General features: G+C 44.8%; 1 protein-coding gene across 4 annotated transcripts in view; it reads right to left on the reverse strand.

Annotated features, from left to right (window-relative positions):
• RIN2 (Ras and Rab interactor 2) overlaps positions 1-22,789 on the reverse strand; it is a 216,870-nt gene that overhangs the window by 94,952 nt on the left and 99,129 nt on the right. For 2 of the 4 annotated variants that reach the window (XM_054723638.1, XM_028144929.2), the window contains one exon: positions 5,850-5,942. In XM_054723638.1, the coding sequence (XP_054579613.1) occupies positions 5,850-5,906 (57 nt within the window). In that variant the 5' untranslated portion in view covers positions 5,907-5,942. Of the gene's footprint in view, positions 1-5,849; positions 5,943-6,014; positions 6,087-8,432; positions 8,740-22,789 lie in introns of those variants that run through there. The other 2 variants (XM_028144930.2, XM_054723640.1) reach the window with 2 other exon arrangements.

Below are 22,789 nucleotides of genomic sequence, written 5' to 3' on the forward strand. Positions count from 1 at the left end.
GAAAACTCAGGTGCCAAAATCGCTGAGGCCTAAGATGTGCAATGGTGCCAGTTGTGGATGGCTGGAAATTTGCCTGCAGATTAAATTTTTGAAAGCACAATAACTTTTCAGATGCCAAGGAGAGACTGATAGTTACAGGACGTCTGTTGTGGTGAAGTGAATCATCACTCCTGGTTTATCTGTTTTGTGGAGTCAGATTTTAGCAATTAGGTTTCTTCAAATGAGCCGCACTTCTGTTCTTTATGGTGCCAGAGAGCTCTCCTCCGGCTTCTCTGAACCATGACCCAGGCTTTCCGTTTCTGAGAGACAGCCATGTTGAGCCTGTTACAAAAACTGTGCCCAGTGACCAGAACCTCCTCTCACTGAGCCTCTGCTGCTGAGCTGGGCCCTCGAACACCCCAGGTTGTATGTGAACCCACGCTCAGGTCACCTCCCCACTGAATGAGTGGTTTGGAGGCACAGGAGAGCAAGGTCCCTATAATCAAAACACATTTCTTCCTGGTCAGCTAAGACCAACCGTTTCCCTGTCACTGAGGCAAAGGGAGGCAGGAAGCAGGCACTCAGAGAGGCGGAATGCCACCAACCTGTAGGCTGAGGGCAGGCTCCCCAGCTCCTGGGAGAATTGGAATTGCTATGTGGATAAGCCCCACTGATCCTTCCTGGCATTGTTCTGTGCTATAAGGGGCTCAGGCATGTGGCAACAAAAAGATAAAACAAATCCCCTCATGGCAGAGTTCAGAGTTCAGAGTGCAAGTTTACTTCCTGGCTCTACATTGGGGCCACAGCTAAGCCTTCATACACAACATTTCTACCACAATTTAACCTTTAGACAAAAATAAAGGTAGACACCAGCTCCGCCATGAGAGCTCCATTGTCAGGGGATAAAATGGGTGTACCCCACCTGGAAGGGTAAGTGGGAGCCTGATGGGGAGGGGTGGAGGGTGAGAGAGAGGGGGCGGGTGGGCAAAGCCCAGAACGTGGGCATGAGCGTGTTTGGGCCACAGGAGCAGACCCACGAGGACGCTAGGAAGAAGAGCTGAGGAGAGGCGGAAGCACAGCCTGAAAGTCCTTGCAGGGGAAGAGTGAGACCTGGTGCGGGGCCCAGATGGAGCCCGAGTCTGCGGAGGTAACCTGATGGATGTCGTGGTTTGGGATAAAGCAAGCACACATGTTCGGGGACAGTGCAGATGGATCACGAGCATTGCCCATCGTGCCCACAAATGAAGGAATGAGAACCCAAGTAGGGAGGTGATGTAGGAAAGGGAGGACGGGTATAGATGTTGGAGACTTGAGGAGTATTTGCCAGCACTGGGCACCTGGGTGGTGTGGGCACAGGGGTAGCTTGGAGGAAGCTGTGGAGCTCAGGAAAAGGAGGGATCAAAGATTACTTTGAGCTTCTCTACCCTAGTGCAGGACCATCTAGAACTTTACCAGCCTAGGCCATGTTGTTCTCACACAATCCCTTTCACACAGCGCACCCTTGAAATATGACAGCAATAGGTGTCCACCCCCATTACTTAGGGGCAGGTAACGGGCTGCCTTGTCCAGGGCCTCACTGGCCTCCCCCGTGTGTTTTCACAGAGACTTTATAGTGCGGGAAGTTACTGTTTCCCACAGGTGGTGGAGGAAATTAACAATGGCGCTGGGAAGGACTCTGACGTGTTGGCCCAGCAGCACAGGATTTCTGTGGCCAGGGTTCCAGGATGTAATTCTACGTGAACAATAACCCTGGGCACTCTCATTACCCCAGAACGCTCAGACAATCAGTGCGTTATCCACCACTCTGTGTCCTGTGACTTATCTGAGTCATTTCCATGAGCCAGGACAGATGGGAAGCCACAAATCAAGGCTTGCTTCTAGTGGTTGGCAACTCCGGTTTAAATACACCAGAAACTGGATGCGGGGACATACTGATGTAAAAGAGGCCCAATGATTGCCTTTCAGTTATCTACGCTTCACACAAAATCGCAGGAGCCCTAATAAGCAAGAAAAGCATAACAAGCATGTGGAATTCAGCTGTGAGCCAAGAACGTGACCGAGAGTTTTCATGCTTTATGGTGGATGCGGAGAAGGACACTGCAGTAGCTGAAGAGTCTCTTCGAAACGTAGCCATACCACATCCCTGGGAAATACAGAGTCAATATCAGCTCTCCAACCAAAAGCCACTTCCTCAGGAAAGATTTCTCTGGGACCCTGCATTTATGTTATATAGTCTCAAAGTCCCTTATATTTCTCACACGAGGCACTGGTTTCTCTTATGATTTATTACTATGGGTTCAGTGTCATGATTATTAGATTAATATCTTTCTTGCTACCAGACTGAAACCTCGCTGAGGTCAGGGATGGCTTCTGGTTTTTCTCTCCCCTGTGCCATGTACAAGCCTGGCTAATCAAAAGCAGTCAACATTTAAAACATAAAAGCACGAGGAAGAAAAGAAGGCCCAGTGGGTCCCAGGATGTGCTGAGTGACAAACCATCTCAACAACTGAACTCCAGCATTTTTAAAATGAACCTCCAAGGAGCCAATATTAAATGTCCAAAGGGCAGTTTACTTCATCCTTGCAGATAATTACATGCCTAAATTATGAAATAATTGATAACTAATATCATTTATTTAAATTATGATTAATAATATTTTCCCATAATAACTAATTGTGGATTACCATTGTAAAGAATAACAATGGCTATAAAGAAGAGGAAAGAAAGGAAATACAGTTGACCTTTGAACAACATGGGGCTAAAGGGGCCGACCCTGAGCAGTCGAAAATCTGCATGTAATTGTTGACTCTACAGTTGAACCTTCGCATCTGCAGATTCAACCAACCTTGAATGGAAAACAGTATTTTCAATCCATTGTTGGGAAAGCCCTGGATACAAAGAGGTGACTATATTTATTGCAGAAAATCTGCATACAAGTGGACCTACACAGTCCAAACCCCTGTTATTCAAGGGTCAAATATCATTTACATGGAGCATCTAACAAATAAATTGAAGCTCTGCAAACAGAAACAAAACCAAGAACAAAACAGACAACCCCAACAGTGCAGGTCCCTTTGCCTACATTTTCCTCAAGGGCCTTCAACTCAGGAGAGAGACAAGTAGAGCTTGCCTCAGCAGGTTCCAGCAGGGCTCTCACCTCTTGCTTGACTCTTTCATAGGACACAGTCCAGAAATATAAAGTAATTACCTTTAACCTGCTTTTCTACTGAAAATTGGAAGAAAAAAAAAAAAAGAAAAAAAGATTTTCCTCAGGACTGTAGGAAAAACAGGGTCCAACAAGGCCCCTGCCTAAGGAATTTTCAAAGGCAAGTTTGACCATACTCAATGTTCTCATTTTGTCTTGAATTTAATATCTAACTACTATGTAAGAGTCAGCCCCACTACACTTCCTGAGCAGAAGGTGGTAATTATGAACTAGCCAGTATTTAGGCTGATGTAGGCAGTGCCTTGGGTTAAGGAGGGGGTTGGGTTCTTCCCTTCTAGCAGGAGGCAATAAATATCTCATCCTAAGACAGAATCCTGGAACTGGAGCTGAGTCAGGAGCCTGGTGGGTCTAGCGCCTGGTCTACAGGAGACTTGAGGAGCCCCTCGTTGGCCTCAGGATGGTAGATGTTATGCAAGTTTGATTCAAATTGAGTAAACTGCTTGAGAATTGCAAATGCTACATCCACATACCTTAACTATGAGGGCTGAGAATCGAGACCATCTGTGTCAACATAACTATTTCTTCCAGGATAGTCTTGCCCAGGAAGTTAAAGCTGTAAACCAATAAATAACTTCTCTGCTGCAGAAAATTTTTACAGAACAATCTGTCCTGGAAAATAGTTTGCTCACCTGGGAAAACAACTTGCATATAAGTGATGGTTTACTGCCAGGACTCAAGACCCTTGTCTTATCAACAAATCAACAAATGACAAGTGCTGGCGAGGATTCGGTGAAAAAGGAACCCCCGTGCACTGCTGGTGGGAATGCAGACTGGTGCAGCCACTGTGGAAAACAGTATGGTGTTTCCTCAAAAAACTAAAAATGGAACTCCCATTTGACCCAGTGATCCCACTTCTAGGAATATATCCCCAAAAAACAAACACCAATCAGAAAGGATACATGCACCCCAATGTTCATGGCAGCACAATTTACAATTGCTAAGATTTGGAAACAGCCTAAGTGCCCATCAGCAGATGAGTGGCTTAAAAAACTGTGGTAATACTACAATGCGGTACAAAAGAAGGAACTCCTACCATTTCCAACAGCATGGATGGAACTGGAGAGCATTATGCTAAGTGAAATAAGTCAGTTGGAAAAAAATAATTATCACATGAGCTCACTCATTTGTGGAATATAATGAACAACATAAACTGATGAACAAAAACAGATCCAGAGACAGAGAAGCATCGATCAGACCGTCAAACCTCAGAGGGAAGGCAGGGGAGGGTGGGGGGAAAGGGGAGAGATCAACCAAAGGACTTGTATGCATGCATATAAGCCTAACCAATGGACACAGACACCAGGGGGGTGAGGGCACGAGCAGGGGGGTGTGGGGGGCAATGGGGGGATAAGGATACATATGTAATACCTTAATCAATAAAGGGATTGTCTTTTTATACCCACCAATCCTGAACGATGATATCATAAACTTTGCTGAAACCCAATCACTTCTCTGCCTTGAAAAATACAGCTAAAAGGATGTGGATCTAGACCTGTACACCCTATCCACACACCTCCTGACCGCCCCTGGCTTAGACCCAACAGGACTATGTCCTGACCGTGTCCTCCCTTATCGAGGTCAGCTTCCTGACCTTAGCTTTCTTTTATCAACAGGCTCTTCCCATGGATTATATAGAGTCTCTGACACAATAAATCAGGTTTGGTCTCTTGGAAGCAGGACACATTTAAATGGGAGTTAATACATACTTACAACCCATTAGGGTGGGAAATCTAGTAAAATTGTCAGTTTTCCTCTGTTAATAAAGTTAAGAGGCCTCTATACCATTTCTCCTATTGAGGAAAGATCTGGTGTTTGAACACCTGCCTATGACAGATTTCAAATGCAAACTTTACCTTCATTTTTCTACTCTTTCACATGATTCTGTATTTTCCAAACGTTCTACAATTATGATGCTTTATTTTGAAGGTGGGCAGAAGGACACAGAGCAAAAGGCATAAGAAGGGAATTAACTTTCAAGTGTAAATTAGCAATGACCACCAAGTCTTAATTTAAAACACATACACACAGAGAGAATAGAAAACATCCATTTAGAGTCTCATCTCTTTAAGCTAGCAAGGTAATTGTATGGCACCGACATCAGTATGCATGTGGAGAAGTCGTACAATTTTAATCATGCTGCCTTGGTTCGCCCTTGTCTGACCATAAGAGACCTCTGGGGAGTTTGATAAAATACACCAGTAAATAACATTCCGTCTCTGCTTGTTGTTGTTCTTTTTTTTTTTTTTTTTTTAATGAGCACTAAGTGATTCATACAATCAAGCAAAGTGTAAAACCCAAGACCCAGGGCACTGATTCACTGGAATGCAAAGTCCAGCTTCCACTGTAAAACCATCCCGCTAAAAACTGGGCGGCTGGCAACCAAAGATCACCTCAACTGTCTTCCACAGGGTGGCAACTCTGGGTGCCTGGGTCCTGGGCCTGTCCCGAAGCTCACAAAAGCCCCAACTGCTGCCAAACCTGGTAACAGCTTGCAGCTGGGCCCAGGCACGCTCCCCCAGCCAGAGCTGGCTCAGAGAGCAGGCTTCCCCTGCAGCTTGCCGGGTCGCTGGAGAGCCTGCAGCTCCCCACGCAGCCCGCCAAAGGGAGCAAGCTGCAGCTTAGCGATCTCAATCAATTCCTTTACCTTAAAGAAACTTCCTCGCTTGTCCGGGCTGCGGGTACCCATGGTCCAGGATGACATTTCCTCCGGCGAGGCTCTACTGCACGCCGGGGACTCCTGAAGGTAGAGACATTTTTAATGGTTAGTCCAGCCTGTAGGAAATTCCTTTCTAAGCCACAGAACACTCACAACAACAGTCCTGCCAAGATCTTTTTCCATCAACAACATAGTGCCATTTATTTCCCACCAAAGCCCTTCCATCCCCTTTCAGGCTGGTTTCCTGCCTCCGACAGCACAGTTCCTAGACTCGGCCCCACCTCACTGCCCCACCTCCCCCTTTTCCAGCTGACGCAGGAGGTCTCTGGGACTACAGAACGCATAATGATGGCTTTGTGTTTGCTTGACCTCACGCACAAGTCCTAAAGGCACCAATGTTAGATGTCACTGTCCTCTGCCCCAAAGCTTATGGACTTAATGTGGCTGATCACAGAGGGGCATCGGAAGAACGAGGCTGTGCACGTCCCAAGAAACCCTGCTGGGATGGGATAAAGTCATCCTTAGTTCTACTAACCCTCTCCCCAAGGCAAGGTCAACACGAGGGCACTGGGAATAAGTCCTTCTATTTTCTCCTTAGACATCAAAGACTGGGATGAAATCCTATGTCCCTGTTTACCGAGGTTAACTTGTGTAAGCAACAGATGTAAACAGCATCATGCTAACCTAAGGTGGGGGTGCCCTTTGGTCCGTGGAGGGAAATTTAAAGGCGCGATATGATTCTGAATCATAACCCTGGGTATGTGAGCTCGGAATTTCCCTTATCTGAGCATTAAAACCCAATATGCTTTCCTCTCGGTCACAAAGCCTTCAATGTCCACTTGTGAGTATAACACACACACACACACACACACACACACCCAGGCAGCTGGCCCCCTGCCTGCCAGTGTGCATTGAGACCCGGGGAGCGTCCCCAAATCTTCCTTGCCCAGCGAGGCTGGACCTGCAGCAATTATAAAACCGCCCTCCCGCTCAAGATCCTGCCTGCTCACAAGGTGTAGCTGGTCCTATAACCACGAGCCACAGGTGGAGGGCCATAAAGGAAGTGTGTATTCAGTAAAAACATCTCTTGCGACATTAAGCTATAAAAAGGGGTTCAGCCATGGGGATGGAGTGGGAGACACCGAAGCCATGGTCGTGCTGCCCGTTTGCTGAGGCTATTTCATTATTAGCTGGGGACCGGAGAGCCAGCAGCACCAAGGGGACATTTCAACAAGCAGAAGAGCAGAATTCCTTTGCAGAGAACTGCGTCCCTGCGAGTGAGCGGCGCTCTTCGGAGAGAGGCTCATTTCAGCCCCACGCCTGGCCTCTCCGTCCACATGCAGAGTGCGCTGCAACCTGCGGGACTCCATCCAGGAAACACTAGGAATGTAGTGCACACCCACCCTACCTGCCAGAACGTTCACCTATTTCAGTCAATTCTCCATCGCTCGGTCACTTTAAAGGTTCGGTCGGAGGTGTCTTTCCCGTGTTTCTTTCCACTTGCAATCCCGCTGGATGCAGGCCAGTTTCCAAACACCTCCTTAGACGGGTGGCGAGCTCCCTCCCCCCTGCCATTCTGCTGACTCCAGAGGTTCAGGTCCTCAGGCTCAGCCATTTACTGGAGCCCCGGCCCCATGGCCTTTGAAGTCTATCACTGATTAACCAAGTCCACAGACTGGAGCGACTCCAGAAAGAAAACAGGGCCGTGTTCAGAACTAAGAGCGGAATGGGGACCGCGCTGTAACCGCTTCGACCCAGAAGCACACAAATACGAAAGTAAGACTTCTTGAAACCAAGCCGAATGGCTGTTAATTCCTTTCCTTTCAGACGTTTTCTCAGCAAGAGACCTGACATGGCACAGCAGTTAAGGAACGGCTCCGTGAGAGCCAAGACTTCATTCCTCAGCCAGACCTGCGTCTCTCTGTTCTGTTCAGAAATTTCCTGTATGCAAGCTCTTTCTGACGCGCCAGCCAGGCGGGAGATTTTGCCTATAGCGACGGAGCAGTTTGGATTCCAGAAGTTTATAGTTCAGGAAGCTGCCCGAAGAATGCGTGCCTGCACTTCAGCTTCAGCGATCCTCAATGAAACCTCCACTCTGGCCTCCGCGCGCCGCAGGCAGATCCATCACGTTTCTTTAAGAAGATGAAGGTCCCATCCACCCCTTCCTCCCAAGGCTATGCCCACATGGAGATGCCAGCAGGTGATAAGAACAGGCTGCCTAGTGCCACGGTAGGTCCTTCCCACAGAAGGAAATCCAAGTGGACTACAGATCACAGATTATTCTAATTGTTCAAAATAAGTTCTTAAAAGCCCCAAAGAAGTTTTGGATTACCGTCTTTCCTGTTGTAGCAATAGTTTCCTTCCCAAACCATAACCTCTGACACCTTGGCTCAATATGGGCAGAAATTTAATAGAATTTAAAACGATTACTTCTTCCCATTCGTGATTAACCCCCCCTCCCCGCCCCCCCCCCCCCCCCCCGCCTCAGCTGGTTCCCCCAGGGTTTACACCAGTAGTTTCATCCTAAAACCACCCCAGTATCAGGCCAGACTAAGAAACAGAAAAAAGTACCGTAGTTCGAGAGGCTGCAAAATTCCTCCCAAGTTAGCGGTGGGAGCGGCTGCTTTACCGGTTTCCCTGAAGTGGTAAAGCGGATTCTTGATACATCAGCCCAATACCTCCAATGGAGCATTCCAGATGCTAGCTAAAAGCTAGCAAAAAAAAGTCCTAATGGGACTACAGGACACTGCAAACATTTTGAAGCTGCCAAGCCTCTTCAATAACACCACTGAAGGAATGTAAACGAGCTGGTTGCTTCAGTTGCTAAAGGACAAAGGCAGGAAGTGATTCTACCTCCCTCTCCAGAAACACCAGGCTCTGCCGTCTGAGACCTCGCTGTGGCTTTGCAGGTGCCCCAAGAGCTACTGCTGAGGTGAAGGTCTGTCCTGAAATCTCAGCATAAAGGACTCGCTGAGTCACCTGGCCAGGCTCCAGGCGGCCCTGACTGCCTCTGAGCAAGGCCGTCCAAGGCTGACGCTCCAGCCCATTCTACAGAGAGCCCCCCGAAGATAGGCGCTGAGGCTCCGCTGCCTGGACCTTGGCTGCGGGCTGGCGAGCGGGGCTAGGAACATCGAGTGCCCACTTTCCAGTTTGCTGATCAATGGAGCTGAGTTGAGTCGCGGGCACTCCTCCAGCTTTAGCTCTCCCTGGCCACTGGCCAGATCTTGGAGAGATAGAGGGTCTGAGTTGTGTCCTCATCCTTCCTTCCTCTCCCCTTCCCTCCCCTCCACCCTGGATTTATTTAGTCCGACTATACCCTTCCTATTTTATTTGCCCCAGATCACAAGTGCAAATCCACGGAAGAAGCAGCCCTAACTTACCCTGGCATTCACCACTCCCAAGTTCAACTTAAAAGAAATGCCGCTCAGTCAAGTCATCTCCAACCGAGTTGCCCACAAAAGCTTTCTCATCACTACCTTTTTCCTTCTTTCTAGCGAGACAAAGTGAACTTCGGTTCTAAGCAAACAAGCTCTCATTATTATCATTACATTACAGCCAAATTACTGAAGTAGGAGAAAGTGACTCACCCCTGGGGACCTGTCAGGTCAAGGCCAATCCCAAGAAATACACTTCACCTTCTCCCCGGATGACGGCAGGTCTTCCTTCTTAAATGTTTTTTGTCTTTACTAAGAGGCAGAAGCAAGTGGGGCGTCTCTGTGTCTGGATCCAGGGCATGTCTCTGAATATTTTCATAATGTTCTATGTATTACCACAGCTTTCAGAAGTTGGACAGAAAAACTCTATTCCAGGCTCTGGTTTGACAATTCATATTATGTGAATTTTTACATTTTTCTTTTTATAAGTATCTTGCATCGCTACCCAGCACTGATTTTCAAAGTTTTTTTAATTAAAAGAAAAACAAAAACAGATCATGAAAACTCTTCAATCAAAAAGAGAAACTAATTTGTGGGAACTCACTAGCTGTGTTTTTAAAAAGAATTAGGAACAATGCTCAGCACCTTGATTTCTCCAAGAATAATCAAGAACAGTAATTTCAGTTGGAATGTACACTTCTTCGAGGTGGAATCCGCTTCTCCACTCTCTTTTTAAAAAATATATCTTTAGAGTTGAAAGTATTACAGATGTCCCCCTTTCCCCCCCATTTACCCGCTCCACCCCACCTCATCCCATCCCCAGTATTCTTGTTTCTTTTTTTAAGAAAGTGCTCAGAGGTGAAACTGTGCATGTCTGCTGTTGACAGGATTGGCCTGTAAATGGGGCTAATTCTGGTGGAGGTTCATCCCTTCCTTCCTTGAAAAACTCATGTCTCAGAGACGCTCACCCCATCCATGTGGCAGCAGCTCAGAGGTGCCAGGTACCGAGGGGTGGACACCGCCACCGCAGGTGGGCAACAGGTGGGCAGTTCTGCTGGCTAGAAATTCCTTCTTTTCTTGGATGGGCAACTACCTCTCTTCTCTTACCTCCCAATGCCCTCATTCTACCCCTTGGTACACAGGTGGTTCCTCTTCCACATCCCAGAAGACGTCCCTATTCCTCCCTTGAGTGGCAGCTTCTCGTGAGCGTGGTGCTGGCCTCAGGGTGGTGCCAGCCTCAGGGTGGTGCCCTCGGCCCATCAGGAACGGGGTTAACAAGGAAGAGCAGGGGGGTGGGGGGTAGGGGGGGCTGTTACCTTCAAAGCATCCTCGTTTGTCATTTCAAAAGTGTGTGTCATTTCAAACTCTCTCACTTGAAAGCTCCAGGTGGTAAGTGGTCACACACCCTGCACATGTGACTGGAGGAATACAATGAAGACGCTTCCTAAACCATATTGGCTCTTTTGACCCAAAGGACAACCTGGACAGGAAGCTACACACTTCTTCCTGTTTCTACTTGTCGACCCGTGAGCACTTGAGTTTAGAGCTTTCTTTTCCAAGGCTCCCTGGCTATATTGGTGGTTAATTTAAAGAGAGACTCTGGGAATAGTTTATTATCCAGGGTGTATTTTACACTGAGCACATCTCAGTTCAGACTAGCCACATTTCAAGTGCTCAGTAGCCACATGTGGCTGGTGGCTGCTGTTTTGGACAGAAAGGCTTATATTGAGTCTAAACCTTCTCCATTTACAGATGGAGAAACTGAGGCCCAGGAGGCTGACGTGACAAGGGTGGGTAGTTTTTAGCAGGGATGAGAATCAGACCTGGCCTGACTCTCTCCTGTGGAACCCCCACCCTCGTGGCCTCCTGAGGGTTCCGCTCTGACCCTTTCCTCCTTTTCCAGGAAACCCCTGCTGATCTGCGTCCCGGAGGTGTTTGTCGCAGATGCTGAAAGACATGCCTGTGTATCCAAAAAAGGCCACCCACTCCTCCAGAGAGTCACTGTCCCCACGGCCTCTTCATTAATATTTTTTGTTTGGTTAACCAACAGCCTATGTCAGTGGTCGGCAAACTGCGGCTTGCGAGCCACATGCGGCTCTTTGGCCCCTTGAGTGTGGCTCTTCCACAAAATATCACGGCCTGGGCGAGTCTATTTTGAAGAAGTGGCGTTAGAAGAAGTTTAAGTTTAAAAATTTGGCTCTCAAAAGAAATTTCAATCGTTGTACTATTGATATTTGGCTCTGTTGACTAATGAGTTTGCCGACCACTGGCCTATGTCATTAATGGAGCAAAGAATAAGAACGTACACAAAGTCCAAATGGCTACATAAATATGTTCTGTTTAAGAGGGTAGATCTCATGCTAAGTGTTCTTACCACAATAAATAAAATAAAATAAAATAAAATAAAATAAAATAAAATAAAATAAAAGTCCTAGGCCAAAATGTCATGACAACCACCTCTATGAGGAACAAAAGGAGCATCATTCCTATATAATAAACTAGCCTCCTAGGGCATATGTTGCCTGGAATTTCATGCACTAATTTGCTACTTTTTCCTTCCCTTTTAGTCTTGCCTTTTAATATGTTCCTATCTTTCCAAACTTTCCACTTCACCATTAGGATATTTACCCACCCCTTCAATCAGGAAATGCCAAAAAATGTTTAACAACTGGCTTTCTGGAGAGTAAAAGCCCAAAGTTTTAGCATCTGTCTATTTTGTGGTGTAAACACTCCCATCATGGGCAATTTCAAATTACCGAGGTGACATCAACAGGCTTGCAGAGTTCATGAAAATGTATCAATCAGCTGTAGTGAGCAGGGAGAACGGACTCCAGCTCACCACTGCATTTCATTCACCCATTCTAAACCACAAGGTCTCTGAAGAGGTTGCTTTTATTTGATTCTTCATACACTGAAGTAATAAAAAGATAATAAAAGCAAGAAACTAGATCTCAAGACCGAAACCAGTACTTTATCCATGAAACCACATTGTTTGTCCCCAGTAAGATGTGAAATATTTCTGGCTAGCATCTTAACCAAGTTAGATGACGCCATCAGGGCAACTGGAAGGAAGATGTATGTTCAGTCTGTTACTTCAGACTTAGTAGGCTCCCTTTCATTAGAAGCTGAAGAGAATAAAAGATCCTCCTTTAGCCAACCAGACATTAGGGATCCTATATGCCTTATCAGAGTAGTATCTGCAATGCCTTACACAGTACCTGTGCATATGTGCTCAATGAAAGTTGACTGGATAAGTAAGTGCATGAGATTTTACAGAGAGTCATCTAGGTTGAAAGGAGTTTTTTTGTTTGTTTTTTAATTCTTTATTGTTTAAAGTATTACGTAAGTCTCCCCCCCCCCCCCCCCCCCCATTGAACTCTCCCTGGCCACTCCAATCCCCCAGCACGTGCCTGTCTGTGTCCATTGGTTTTGCTCATATGCATGCATATAAGTCCTTTGGTTGATCTCTTACCACCTCCCCTCCCCTGCCTTCCCTCTGAGGTTGGACGGCTGTTCGATGCTTCTATGTCTCTGGCTCTATTTTTGTTCATCAGTTTATGTCGTTCATTATATTCCACAAATGAGTGAGATCAAGTGATATTTATCTTTCTCTGACTGTTTATTTTGCTTAGCATAATGCTCTCCAGGTCCATACATGCTGTTGCAAATGGTAAGAGTTCTTTCTTTTTTACAGCAGCGTAGTATTCCATCAAGGAATGGCTTCCTCAAAGCATCAGATGACAGAAAGAACCAGAGCTTCAAGAATGACAAAATAAGATCAAATACCATGCTAGAAAACCATTTTTTATACTACTTTGAAATACACGTTCTCTCGGTGGCTGGATTTTCCCTACGGAGTCTGTGATCTGGAGGCCTTTCCTTTCTCTATAGCACACAGACCCACTTTGCTCTCTACAAGTCCGTAGCTGTCCTGTTTCTCAGCTCTTTCATTTATGCACAAATCAGAATTCTAGAAAGGTTTCCAGGTCTGTTTCCAAGCCATCACATTTTCATTAGAGACCACAAAACAAAAAAATCCATCAGACAGAGGCAAAACTCCCAATGAAATATACCTGGCCGAGCAAATGGACTTTGTGTGTTTGTGCATGTGCTTGCATTTGTGTGTTATGGGGGATAGGCAGAGCCTTAAAATTCCCATTCCTGCTCGTAAGAAGTGGGCTGGAGAACAATGAAACAGTTGGGCCTCCTCTGAAGAACACCTTCTAAGCTACAGATTCCATGTGGGACAGTCAGTAAAACCACATGATCCAATATCAAAATAGCAAAATGCAATACCTTCTATAAGAAGTAAATGCCCTATTAACATGCATTACTATCTTGCAGCCAGAACCCAGAAATTATCAAGGGAGATGCATTAAGAAAGAAACAGCTGATCTCCAAGAAACTTGAATACTTAATGTGTCCACAAAAGAGTCAGAGAGACCCACACAGCTCACTGAGGCTTTCAGGGATATCTGCTGCCATCACCAAAAAGGTGGGTTTTGTGCCCAAAAGTTGTGACTCGGGAGTTCAGGCATGTTTAAAAGTCGTTCTTTGTTGACCAATGGCATTCATATCTTTTTCTGGGAGAGTCAAGTACATATGATTGGGGTATTTCACAAATCCAGTTTCATACTCAATTTTGCGCAAGCTACAACTAAACCAATAGTTTCTGCAAGGCTCTGCAGATTCTCTTTGACTTGGTGTTTTCCTCTCTGTCTGCCCACCCCCTCCTATCCTCTGGGGCAGGTGTCTGACGCACAGTTATGGTAGGGAGGCCAGACAGGGAAGGCACCGTTAGGATCAAGGCCAAGGAGCGGGGGAGACAGCAGGGTCAGCCCTTTTCCACCAGGAGTATCTAAGGGTGAGTATAAACTCACATCTGAGGGAGACTGCTCAGGTCATAAAGATAGCCGTGGGATGAGACTTCTGAAAAAAGAAGGGCAAAGACATATGGTCAGTGGATCCATAGATGGATGCTCTGAGTGGACAGGGGGACTTGACTTCTCTGGGCTCTCCTGCCTCCCATGGGGATGCTGGATGGACACTGATATTTTCAGGGTCTGAAGCAAGAAGACAAAGGGAGGATCTGGCTACGAGCTGTGGACAAAAGGGGCCACATGCTAACCTGACAAGCTCAGGGGAGGCCTGCATGGCGGTCTTGCAAACTCAGAGACCTAAAGTAACCACAAAGGATGGTCTGAAATTAAACTTTAACTAAAAGCAGTTATGGTGGGTAATTACATCCTAGGCCAGTATCTTCACTGACAAGGTCAACCTTTACCTTAACTGAGCCTATCTGTCTTTTTGCATCTATAATAACATACCTTTTGAAATGTCTGGGTAACTTGTAACTTCCCTTTTTTTGGACCCCTTGGGGTACAACCTAATGTGCTGGGTGCCAAGTCAGATACCACAAATTCCTTCATTATCATGTTAATTGTTCCTGCACCCACCTAAGTATGTGTCTACCATTTTACTTTTTATCCAATCCCAGGGGTTTCCCCACTTTGCTTTCTCCCACCTCTTTAGTTTGTCACCAATGGATTTCATGTAACCCACCTACATCCCTTTCCTTTGATTGTAATGTATAAATACAGATGTAACCCGCCATTCTCTGGAGCATTATCTTAATTCATTGAGGTTCTGCTTCCCAGCATATGTCGACAGTTTGGCTCAAATAAACTCACAAAATTCTTTACAGGTTTCAATGTTTTTTTACGTTAACATTACTTGGCGTAGTCGGCAGGATTCCAAAGAGGCTCACCCAGGACCATCCCTTGGACTTGGACTTGGTGCTAGGATCCAGCAAAGGGCCCATTGAGCCCGCTGGTTCTCCGCCCATTTTGTGAACTTGGGTGAGTTGTCTCTTTGATCCAGGACCTTCCCTTGCTTGGTAGAGGGTCTGACTTTATTTGAGCTGTGTTTTAAAATCCTCAAGGTGGAACCAGGGTTTACAGAACCCAGGTTAAGGGTTGACAGAACCCAGGCTAAGGCGGGAGTGGAGGGAAAAAAAAAATGTGTGGCTGGTTTTGATTTTGGCTTTTCAATTGGAATTGGTGAGAGTCTGAGCAAAAATAACCTTCGCCATATAAATGAGCTGAACTCATTCAGCTCTGAAGATAAAGGGGCACATCCTCCCTCCAGTCCGATTCTGGGGTGTTCTTAGGTGACTAAGAATCTTTGTGGAAGTGTCAGAAATGCAGGAGCCCCATAGGGAAATCCCAATGCAACTGTAATTAACTAAATAGCTCATCTAGGGGGCCACCATAAGGCTTGGTCTGCCCGGGCCCCGAACCTTTCCTGTGGTTTTAGACAGCTGGAGAGAAACTGAGGCCACACTTGACCCACTACATAACATGTCTAGAAAGTTTTCTCAGACTACAGATATATATATAAAAAAAAATTAACATGGGAAATTGTGCCTCCAAGGCCAGAAGCTCCCAAAAGCCCAGCCCTAATTTAAGATTCCTGATAGGAAGCCTTTACTTGCAAGTACTTTACAAAAATGGGAAGATTTAACTAGAAAATATTAACAGAGAAATGACCAAAATGCAGTTTGTTTTGGGTACCTACATTAATATTTTGCATGCAGAAATTAGAAAATGCTGGCTCTGAAATTAAACTGAATGACTATATGGGAAGCATATCTTGATTTGGAAATTAGAAGCTTCTAAGGAAAAGCATAAAAAAATTCTTCCAAAAGAATGGAAATTAATAAAAAGTTTTAGAGATGGTCTCAGAACTATTCTGAAGTTAAAAAATGCCTACACCCCATTTTCCCTCCTGTAGGAAGCATGCCTCTGATTTATCTCCATAGAAAAAAACAGTAGGTGGCCAGGCCATTACTGAATTTCCCCAAAGCAAACAGGAGTGGGGGTTGGGAGACATGTGGCCAATGGCACATGTCCTAGGAAGACTCCCCTAGACAAAAGGAGGTAGAGGCAACATTTTTTAAATAGTCCATTGGGAGAATGCTGAGGTTCTAGAGAGGGGCAGTTCCCGAACCAGGGACAAAAGACATTGCTTTGATAATTTTTAATGACGGACATTCTCTGGTGTAAACTTTTAGTGTGTTCTGCGCACCTGTGTAAGAGTGTTGTTTTGTGTCTCTTTGTTTAATTTGTTTAAAGAGGAAGCAAGTCCCGCTTTGGGGAAGCCCAGTTATGTGTGGTGAGGTTGAAAGCATAAAAGAGATTGCAGGAACGTCCCAGCAGCTGCCAAGAATTCTTAATCTTGGGGGCTCTTCTTGCTCTCCCTCTCAGGGTTCAGCCACCAGAAACAGCTAGTGAAATTTCCGTCTGTGTGTCTGCAATGTAATTTTGGCTTTCTATCTTTTAGGAATTTTGGTTTGCTCTTCCCTTGTTTATGAATATAGGGACAAAGATTATAGGGGGAAGTAGGGATTACAGGCATGGGGAAGTGAACTATACAGGCTGGGTTGGGCAACAAGGTTAATGCTTCCATAATAATGTACAGTTTTTGAATAAGAATGGACCGCATTCCAAGGTTGACTCCAAGGTCCCGGGGGCATATGACTCCCAGCCACGTTAGTATGTCCTTTCTTGGAACAAAAAGGGCAATCATGGTTAACAGCATAATTAATATTTCCCAAAACCACAACTAGTCCCCAATGTTCTATTTTTCCCCCATAGCACTGGGAGGAACAGATCTATAGAAGTACCCTCTTGCAGTGAAAGGGGGAGGAGACACTCCTGTTTTGTAAAGGAAAGTAAAATAGTACTTTCACATGAAAGCCACTGAAGGCTGCTGAGTTATCCCTGTTACAAAATTGGTCAAGAAAATGCTTTAGGTAATAATTGGCTTTAAAATCTCAAAGTTATTAAGGCAAAATATATATAACTAAAATAAAAAGTATATGATAAAAACATCTTTTATATGCCTAAACATAGTTTTCCAAAGACTTTGGTAACTTAAAACTTTGAAGTTTGCTGAATTAAATAATAAAAATTATTAAATATCTAGGTATTTTGAAATAACGGAATACTGAAATATTAATCTGAGTTTGCCTCGTATTAAAAATCTAGAGGATAAATTTAAATCTATTAATTAAATAAGTCTTATATTTTATTTGAAATATATCCTTAAAAATGTGAAAATATTACTAATCTGAGAAATGCTAAGTATTTAACTTGCCACCTAAACATTTGAGGCTTCTAAGAGTTAAAAGTTCAAACTAAGTTGGGAGAAATTATATGGTTGTGATAATAAAATGCATGAAGTATGGAAATTCATTTTTGAGGAAAATAATTCTTGTGTTCTCTCTGGAAAAATTAGTTCAAAATATATTATAGTCTTTATGTTTATGTGTGTCTGTGTTTTACATGTGGTAAAACTTCAACCTAGGATATTATATTTTATTGGCCTGAAAAAAAAAGGGATTAATTCTATAGTCCAAACCAAAATTTTAATATTAAAACCGGTTTAAACTTAATTGATGTCTTTTAGAATAATTACAAAGAGTGTGTAATATAATCTTTGGATGGTGTATATTTGACAGTCTTTCCAAGTTAAATTTCAAGACTTTAACCGAAAAATAGCTTTGGGATATTCCTAGGGCCCTGGGATGACTCAAGGATTTATTCTCTCTTCTTAAAAGTATTTTTGAACTAAATTAGGCCAATTTAATATATTTGACATTACATGGGAAGCTTTGTCAAATAAAAATTAATAACTATGTTCTACTTATATACATACATTTTGTTAAAATGAATGTTATAGGCATTTCAGTCTGCTTCAGAAAGGAACTTGCAGCAAAGATTCAGAGCCAAGTTCAAACAGGAAACTTTCAGGGGGGGTAGCATGTGTCCAGTCAGGGACACCAGGCAAGCCAAGAGTGATGATTCTCTGTGGAGGCGTCTGCCAGTGATACTCTGGGTATTTGCGTTTCACATATTGGGAGTTTATGAATTATTTTCAATGCTCAATACACTGTTTGCAATAAGCCATATGTCTCATTTTAAAACCTTACATATTATTTATTCTTTATTAGAGGTCTGGTGCACGAAAATTCGTGCACTCGGGTGGGGGGGGTCCCTTAGCCCAGCCTGCACCCTCTCACAGTCCAGGAGCCCTTGGGGGATGTCCACCTGCCAGCTTAAGCCCGCTCCCAGGGGGATTGGGCTTAAGCTGGCAGTCAGACATCCTTCTGGCAGCCCGGGAGCCCTTGGGGGATGTCTGACTGTGGCTTAGGCCCGCTCCCTAGGGGGACATCCTAGCACTGCTGCAGAGGCGGGAGAAGCTCCCGCCACCGCCACTGTGCTCAAAGCTGTCAGCCTGGCTTGTGGCTGAGCAGAGCTCCCCCTGTGGAAGCGCACTGACCACTAGGGGCAGCTCCTGTGTTGAGTGTCTTCCCTCTGGTGGTCAGTGCATGTCATAGCAACCGGTCATTCCTGGTCGTTCTGCTGTTAGGGTCAATTTGCAGATTATCCTTTTATTATATAGGACTAGAGGCCCGGTGCACGAAATTCGTGCACAGGGGGAGGGTGTCCCTCAGCCGAGCCTGCACCCTCTCCAATATGGGACCCCTTGAGGAATGTCCAACCACCTATTTAGGCCTGATCCCGTTGGGTATCCCGTTGGGATCGGGCCTAAACAGGCAGTTGGACATCCCTCTCACAATCCAGGACTGCTAGCTCCTCTTGCCTGCCTCTGCCTGATTGCCCCTAACCGCTTCTGCCTGCCTGCCTGATCACCCCCTAACCACTCCCCTGCCAGCCTGATCAATGCCTAACTGCTCCCCAGCCGGCCTGATTGCCCCTAACTGCCCTCCCCTGCAGGCCTGGTCATCCCTAACTGCCCTCCTCTGCCAGTCTGGTCACCCCTAACTGTCCTCCCCTGCATGCCTGGTTGCCCCCAACTGCCCTCCCCTGCTGGCCCAGTCACCCCTAACTGCCCTCCCCTGCTGGCCTGGTCACACCTAACTGCCCTACCCTGCAGGCCTGCCTCCCCCAACTGCCCTCCCTTGCTGGCCTGGTCTCCACCAACTGCCCTCCTCTGCTGGCCTGGTCACCCCTAACTGCCCACAACTGCCCTCCCTTGCAGGCCATCTTGTGTCCACATGGGGGCAGCCATCTTGTGTCTTGGAGTGACAGTCAATTTGCATATTACTCTTTTATTAGATAGGATATGCTGAAATTATAATTGAATCTAAAAGTATACAAATTTTATATTATTCTCTATGTCATTTTATAGGAATTATTATTTAGCAAGAAATTAGTTGTCTTGGAATGTTACATTTTATAGAAAAGCAAAGTGTTTTTTTTAATCAAATCTATAACCATACCACTTTAAAATTTTGTCATTCATGGACAGCTTTACTCTGATGCATTTGTAGGAATATTATATGTTTAAAAAAATCCATGAAAAGGACTCTGACTTACTCTAAATTGCAGGCTTCTAAGCAGGTCATATCTTTGAACTGGATGAAAATTTATAGAACTTCAAGAAATAACTGAATTAAAAAAAACTACTGGCAAATAATCAGAATAAACAAAAATAATTATATGGAACTAAATGAATTGAGAATAATTATTATGACTCTATTTAAAATATTGTTGACTTTTAAATCTTTTGTTTCCCAAATATAAGGAAAGTAAAAAGCAGACATTGTGCATTGTAGGAACTAACAAATTAGTAACATTCATTTCACAGTACTCCCAGGAGACAAAAATTCAAAGGCTACGATAACTCCGAGACTTTTGTCTATTGGGAAATACATTAATGAAAGACTCTCTCCAACAGTGTTAAAGGGACCTTACCTTATCAGGTACCTAACCATGAATGGACATTTGCCCCGTCTCTGACACTCGCCTTCATCTCAAGGATGAGAAACCGCCAACTATGGAGGAGGTAGACAGCCATCCCAAGACATCAAGGCCTGTATACTCACAAATTAATGCTGCTCAAACCTTGTTCTTATATCACCTAATTGTTACTGATTGAATGTATATAAAAATAATTTTTATACTGCCATTATCCTCCTAATGGTTTTCTAGTTGAAACAATATCTGTCTCTCTAAACCCCTTTCCCTATTAGACATAAAAAATTTCCTACCTACTAGACAGTGATATCCTAATTATCACCTATGATAATTAAGTTAATGTTTTGGGGGTTTATTTTGGCCACACACTGGTGGTCTTCTACTATCAATTTAAGCTTTGGTACAGTTTTTAGGCTATATGTATTATGAAGGACCTACCTTGGACAAACCTCTCCAAGAACACTTCCCTAATAATTCCCCTGTCAGAATAATATATAAATCTAATTTAAATGAGTATTTTAGATGAATATTGTCTAAATATAGGAATGGATAAAATTAACTGCCCAGAAGAAAAATTAGAATTTCTGGATAATAGCAAATACTTGTTTTCCCTCAGATCCCTCTTTATCTAATAATAGACATTCTCTATTCCTAATCAGTGTTACTGGTTTATTATTGTTACTTTTATTCCTGGTATGTAAATGTTATACTAGATGCAGAAAAACAAAACTTAACAAACAGCAAATCATGGTGGCTCAAAAATTAGAAATAATCCAGAATACTTTTTAACAAGGACACATAGGATCTGACTGCCTCCCATTTACCTGCCCCTTTTGAATAATAATAATTCGACCTTAAATGCCATCTAAGGTTATGGTCTTGCCCCATCCCCAGTGGTCCACCTGTTAAGTAAGACATGCTGACACTGAGACATCCTAGGAATAAGCCTTCCTAGCACCGTGGGACTCCATTATCCAACCAAAAGGTTGGTCATCAAGGCATCCTTTGGATTGATTTATGACCAAAAGGGGAGGTGTGTGGACTAAAGGGGCCACATGCTAACCCAACAAGCTCAGGGAAGGCCTGCATGGCGGTCTTGCAAACTCAGAGACCTAAAATAACCACAAAGGATGGTCTGAAATTAAACTTTAACTAAAAGCAGTCATAGTGGGTTGTTACATCCTAGGCCTGTATCTTCACTGACAAGGTCAACCTTTACCTTAACTGAGCCTATCTGTCTTTTTGCATCTATGATAACATACCCTTTGAAATGTCTGGGTAACCTGTAACTTCCCTTTTTCTGGACCCCTTGGGGTACAACCTAATGTGCTGGGTGCCAGGACAGATACCACAAATTCCTTCATTATCATGTTAATTGTTCCTGCACCCACCTAAGTATGTGTCTATCATTTTACTTTTTATCCAATCCCAGGGGTTTCCCCGCTTTGCTTTCTCCCACCTCTCTAGTCTATCACCAATGAATTTCATTGTAACCCACCTACGTCCCTTTCCTTTGATTGTAATGTATAAATACAGATGTAACCCTCCATTCTCTGGAGCATTATCTCCATTCATTGAGGTTCTGCTTCCCAGCATATGTCGACAGTTTGGCTCAAATAAACTCACAAAATTCTTTACAGGTTTCAATGGTTTTTTACGTTAACAGAGCTAGTTAACTAAATATGTTCTAGTCTCCTACCATAACAAATGTACCTTCATAAGGGTCTGGGAGGCCCAATTTCAATTTAAAATATTCAGACTCTTCAGTGTTCTGTGCTGTGCTCGTCAGTGTTCTGATTCTGAACTTGCCCCATGGCTTCACCCTTCTCTTCCCTCCAGCAGCTCTGTGGCCGCCCCAGCCTTCATATCCAAGCCCTCCCTCCCAAACCTTCCAGCCTGTGTAGCCAGGGCAAGCAGGTTTGGACATGTGGGCAGATTCCAGAGTGTGTGACTCTGGAGCGAGACGGGGAGGAGAACATGGGGTTCCAGGTTGGCACTGACTTCTCTTTCCATGGGAGAGCTGACGCTGAAGTGGGACAAAGTCCATAGCCTAGGCCCGTGGTCGGCAAACTCAATAGTCAACAGAGCCAAATATCAACAGTACAACGATTGAAATTTCTTTTGAGAGCCAAATTTTTTAAACTTAAACTTCTTCTAACGTCACTTCTTCAAAATAGACTCGCCCAGGCCGTGGTATTTTGTGGAAGAGCCACACTCAAGGGGCCAAAGAGCCGCATGTGGCTCGCAGCCGCAGTTTGCCGACCACGGGCCTAGGCAAAGGTCCCTCTTACCCGGATCTTAGGGTGCTACTGGGTGAGCAGGCTGGATTATCTTAGGGCTCTCGAGAGAATGGACAGAGCTTCCACCACCGCTTTTGTTCTTTTCCCAGCCTCATCAATCTTGCTTTGCCTGAGTGTAAGGTTTAGTCTCTAGAGGCCCTGATTACACTCCTATGGCACTTGGAGAAAACAGATGGGCTTGTAGTCAACAGCATCCTGATTTTGTTATTGCTCTTCAGTCCAGTTTAAGAGGTCATGCTCTCTCCTTTAAAGCACCCTAGCTACGGTGCCCCTCCCTCCACCTCCTCTCCGGCTTTGGCTATTCTAAAACACCACAGCCCCCTTCAGAATGGACCCACCCTCTTAGACCTCCTCCTCCAACCCTCTCTTAATCCTAAACCAGCTGCTTTCCCTCCCAGCATCTTCCTCATCTTGGAGAGCAAACCACACCCAGTAAGCATTGAAAAATACCCTAGCCCCGTGTCTGAGAT

The sequence above is a fragment of the Eptesicus fuscus genome, chromosome 12 (assembly GCF_027574615.1).
Source record: "Eptesicus fuscus isolate TK198812 chromosome 12, DD_ASM_mEF_20220401, whole genome shotgun sequence".
Lineage (NCBI taxonomy): Eukaryota > Metazoa > Chordata > Mammalia > Chiroptera > Vespertilionidae > Eptesicus > Eptesicus fuscus.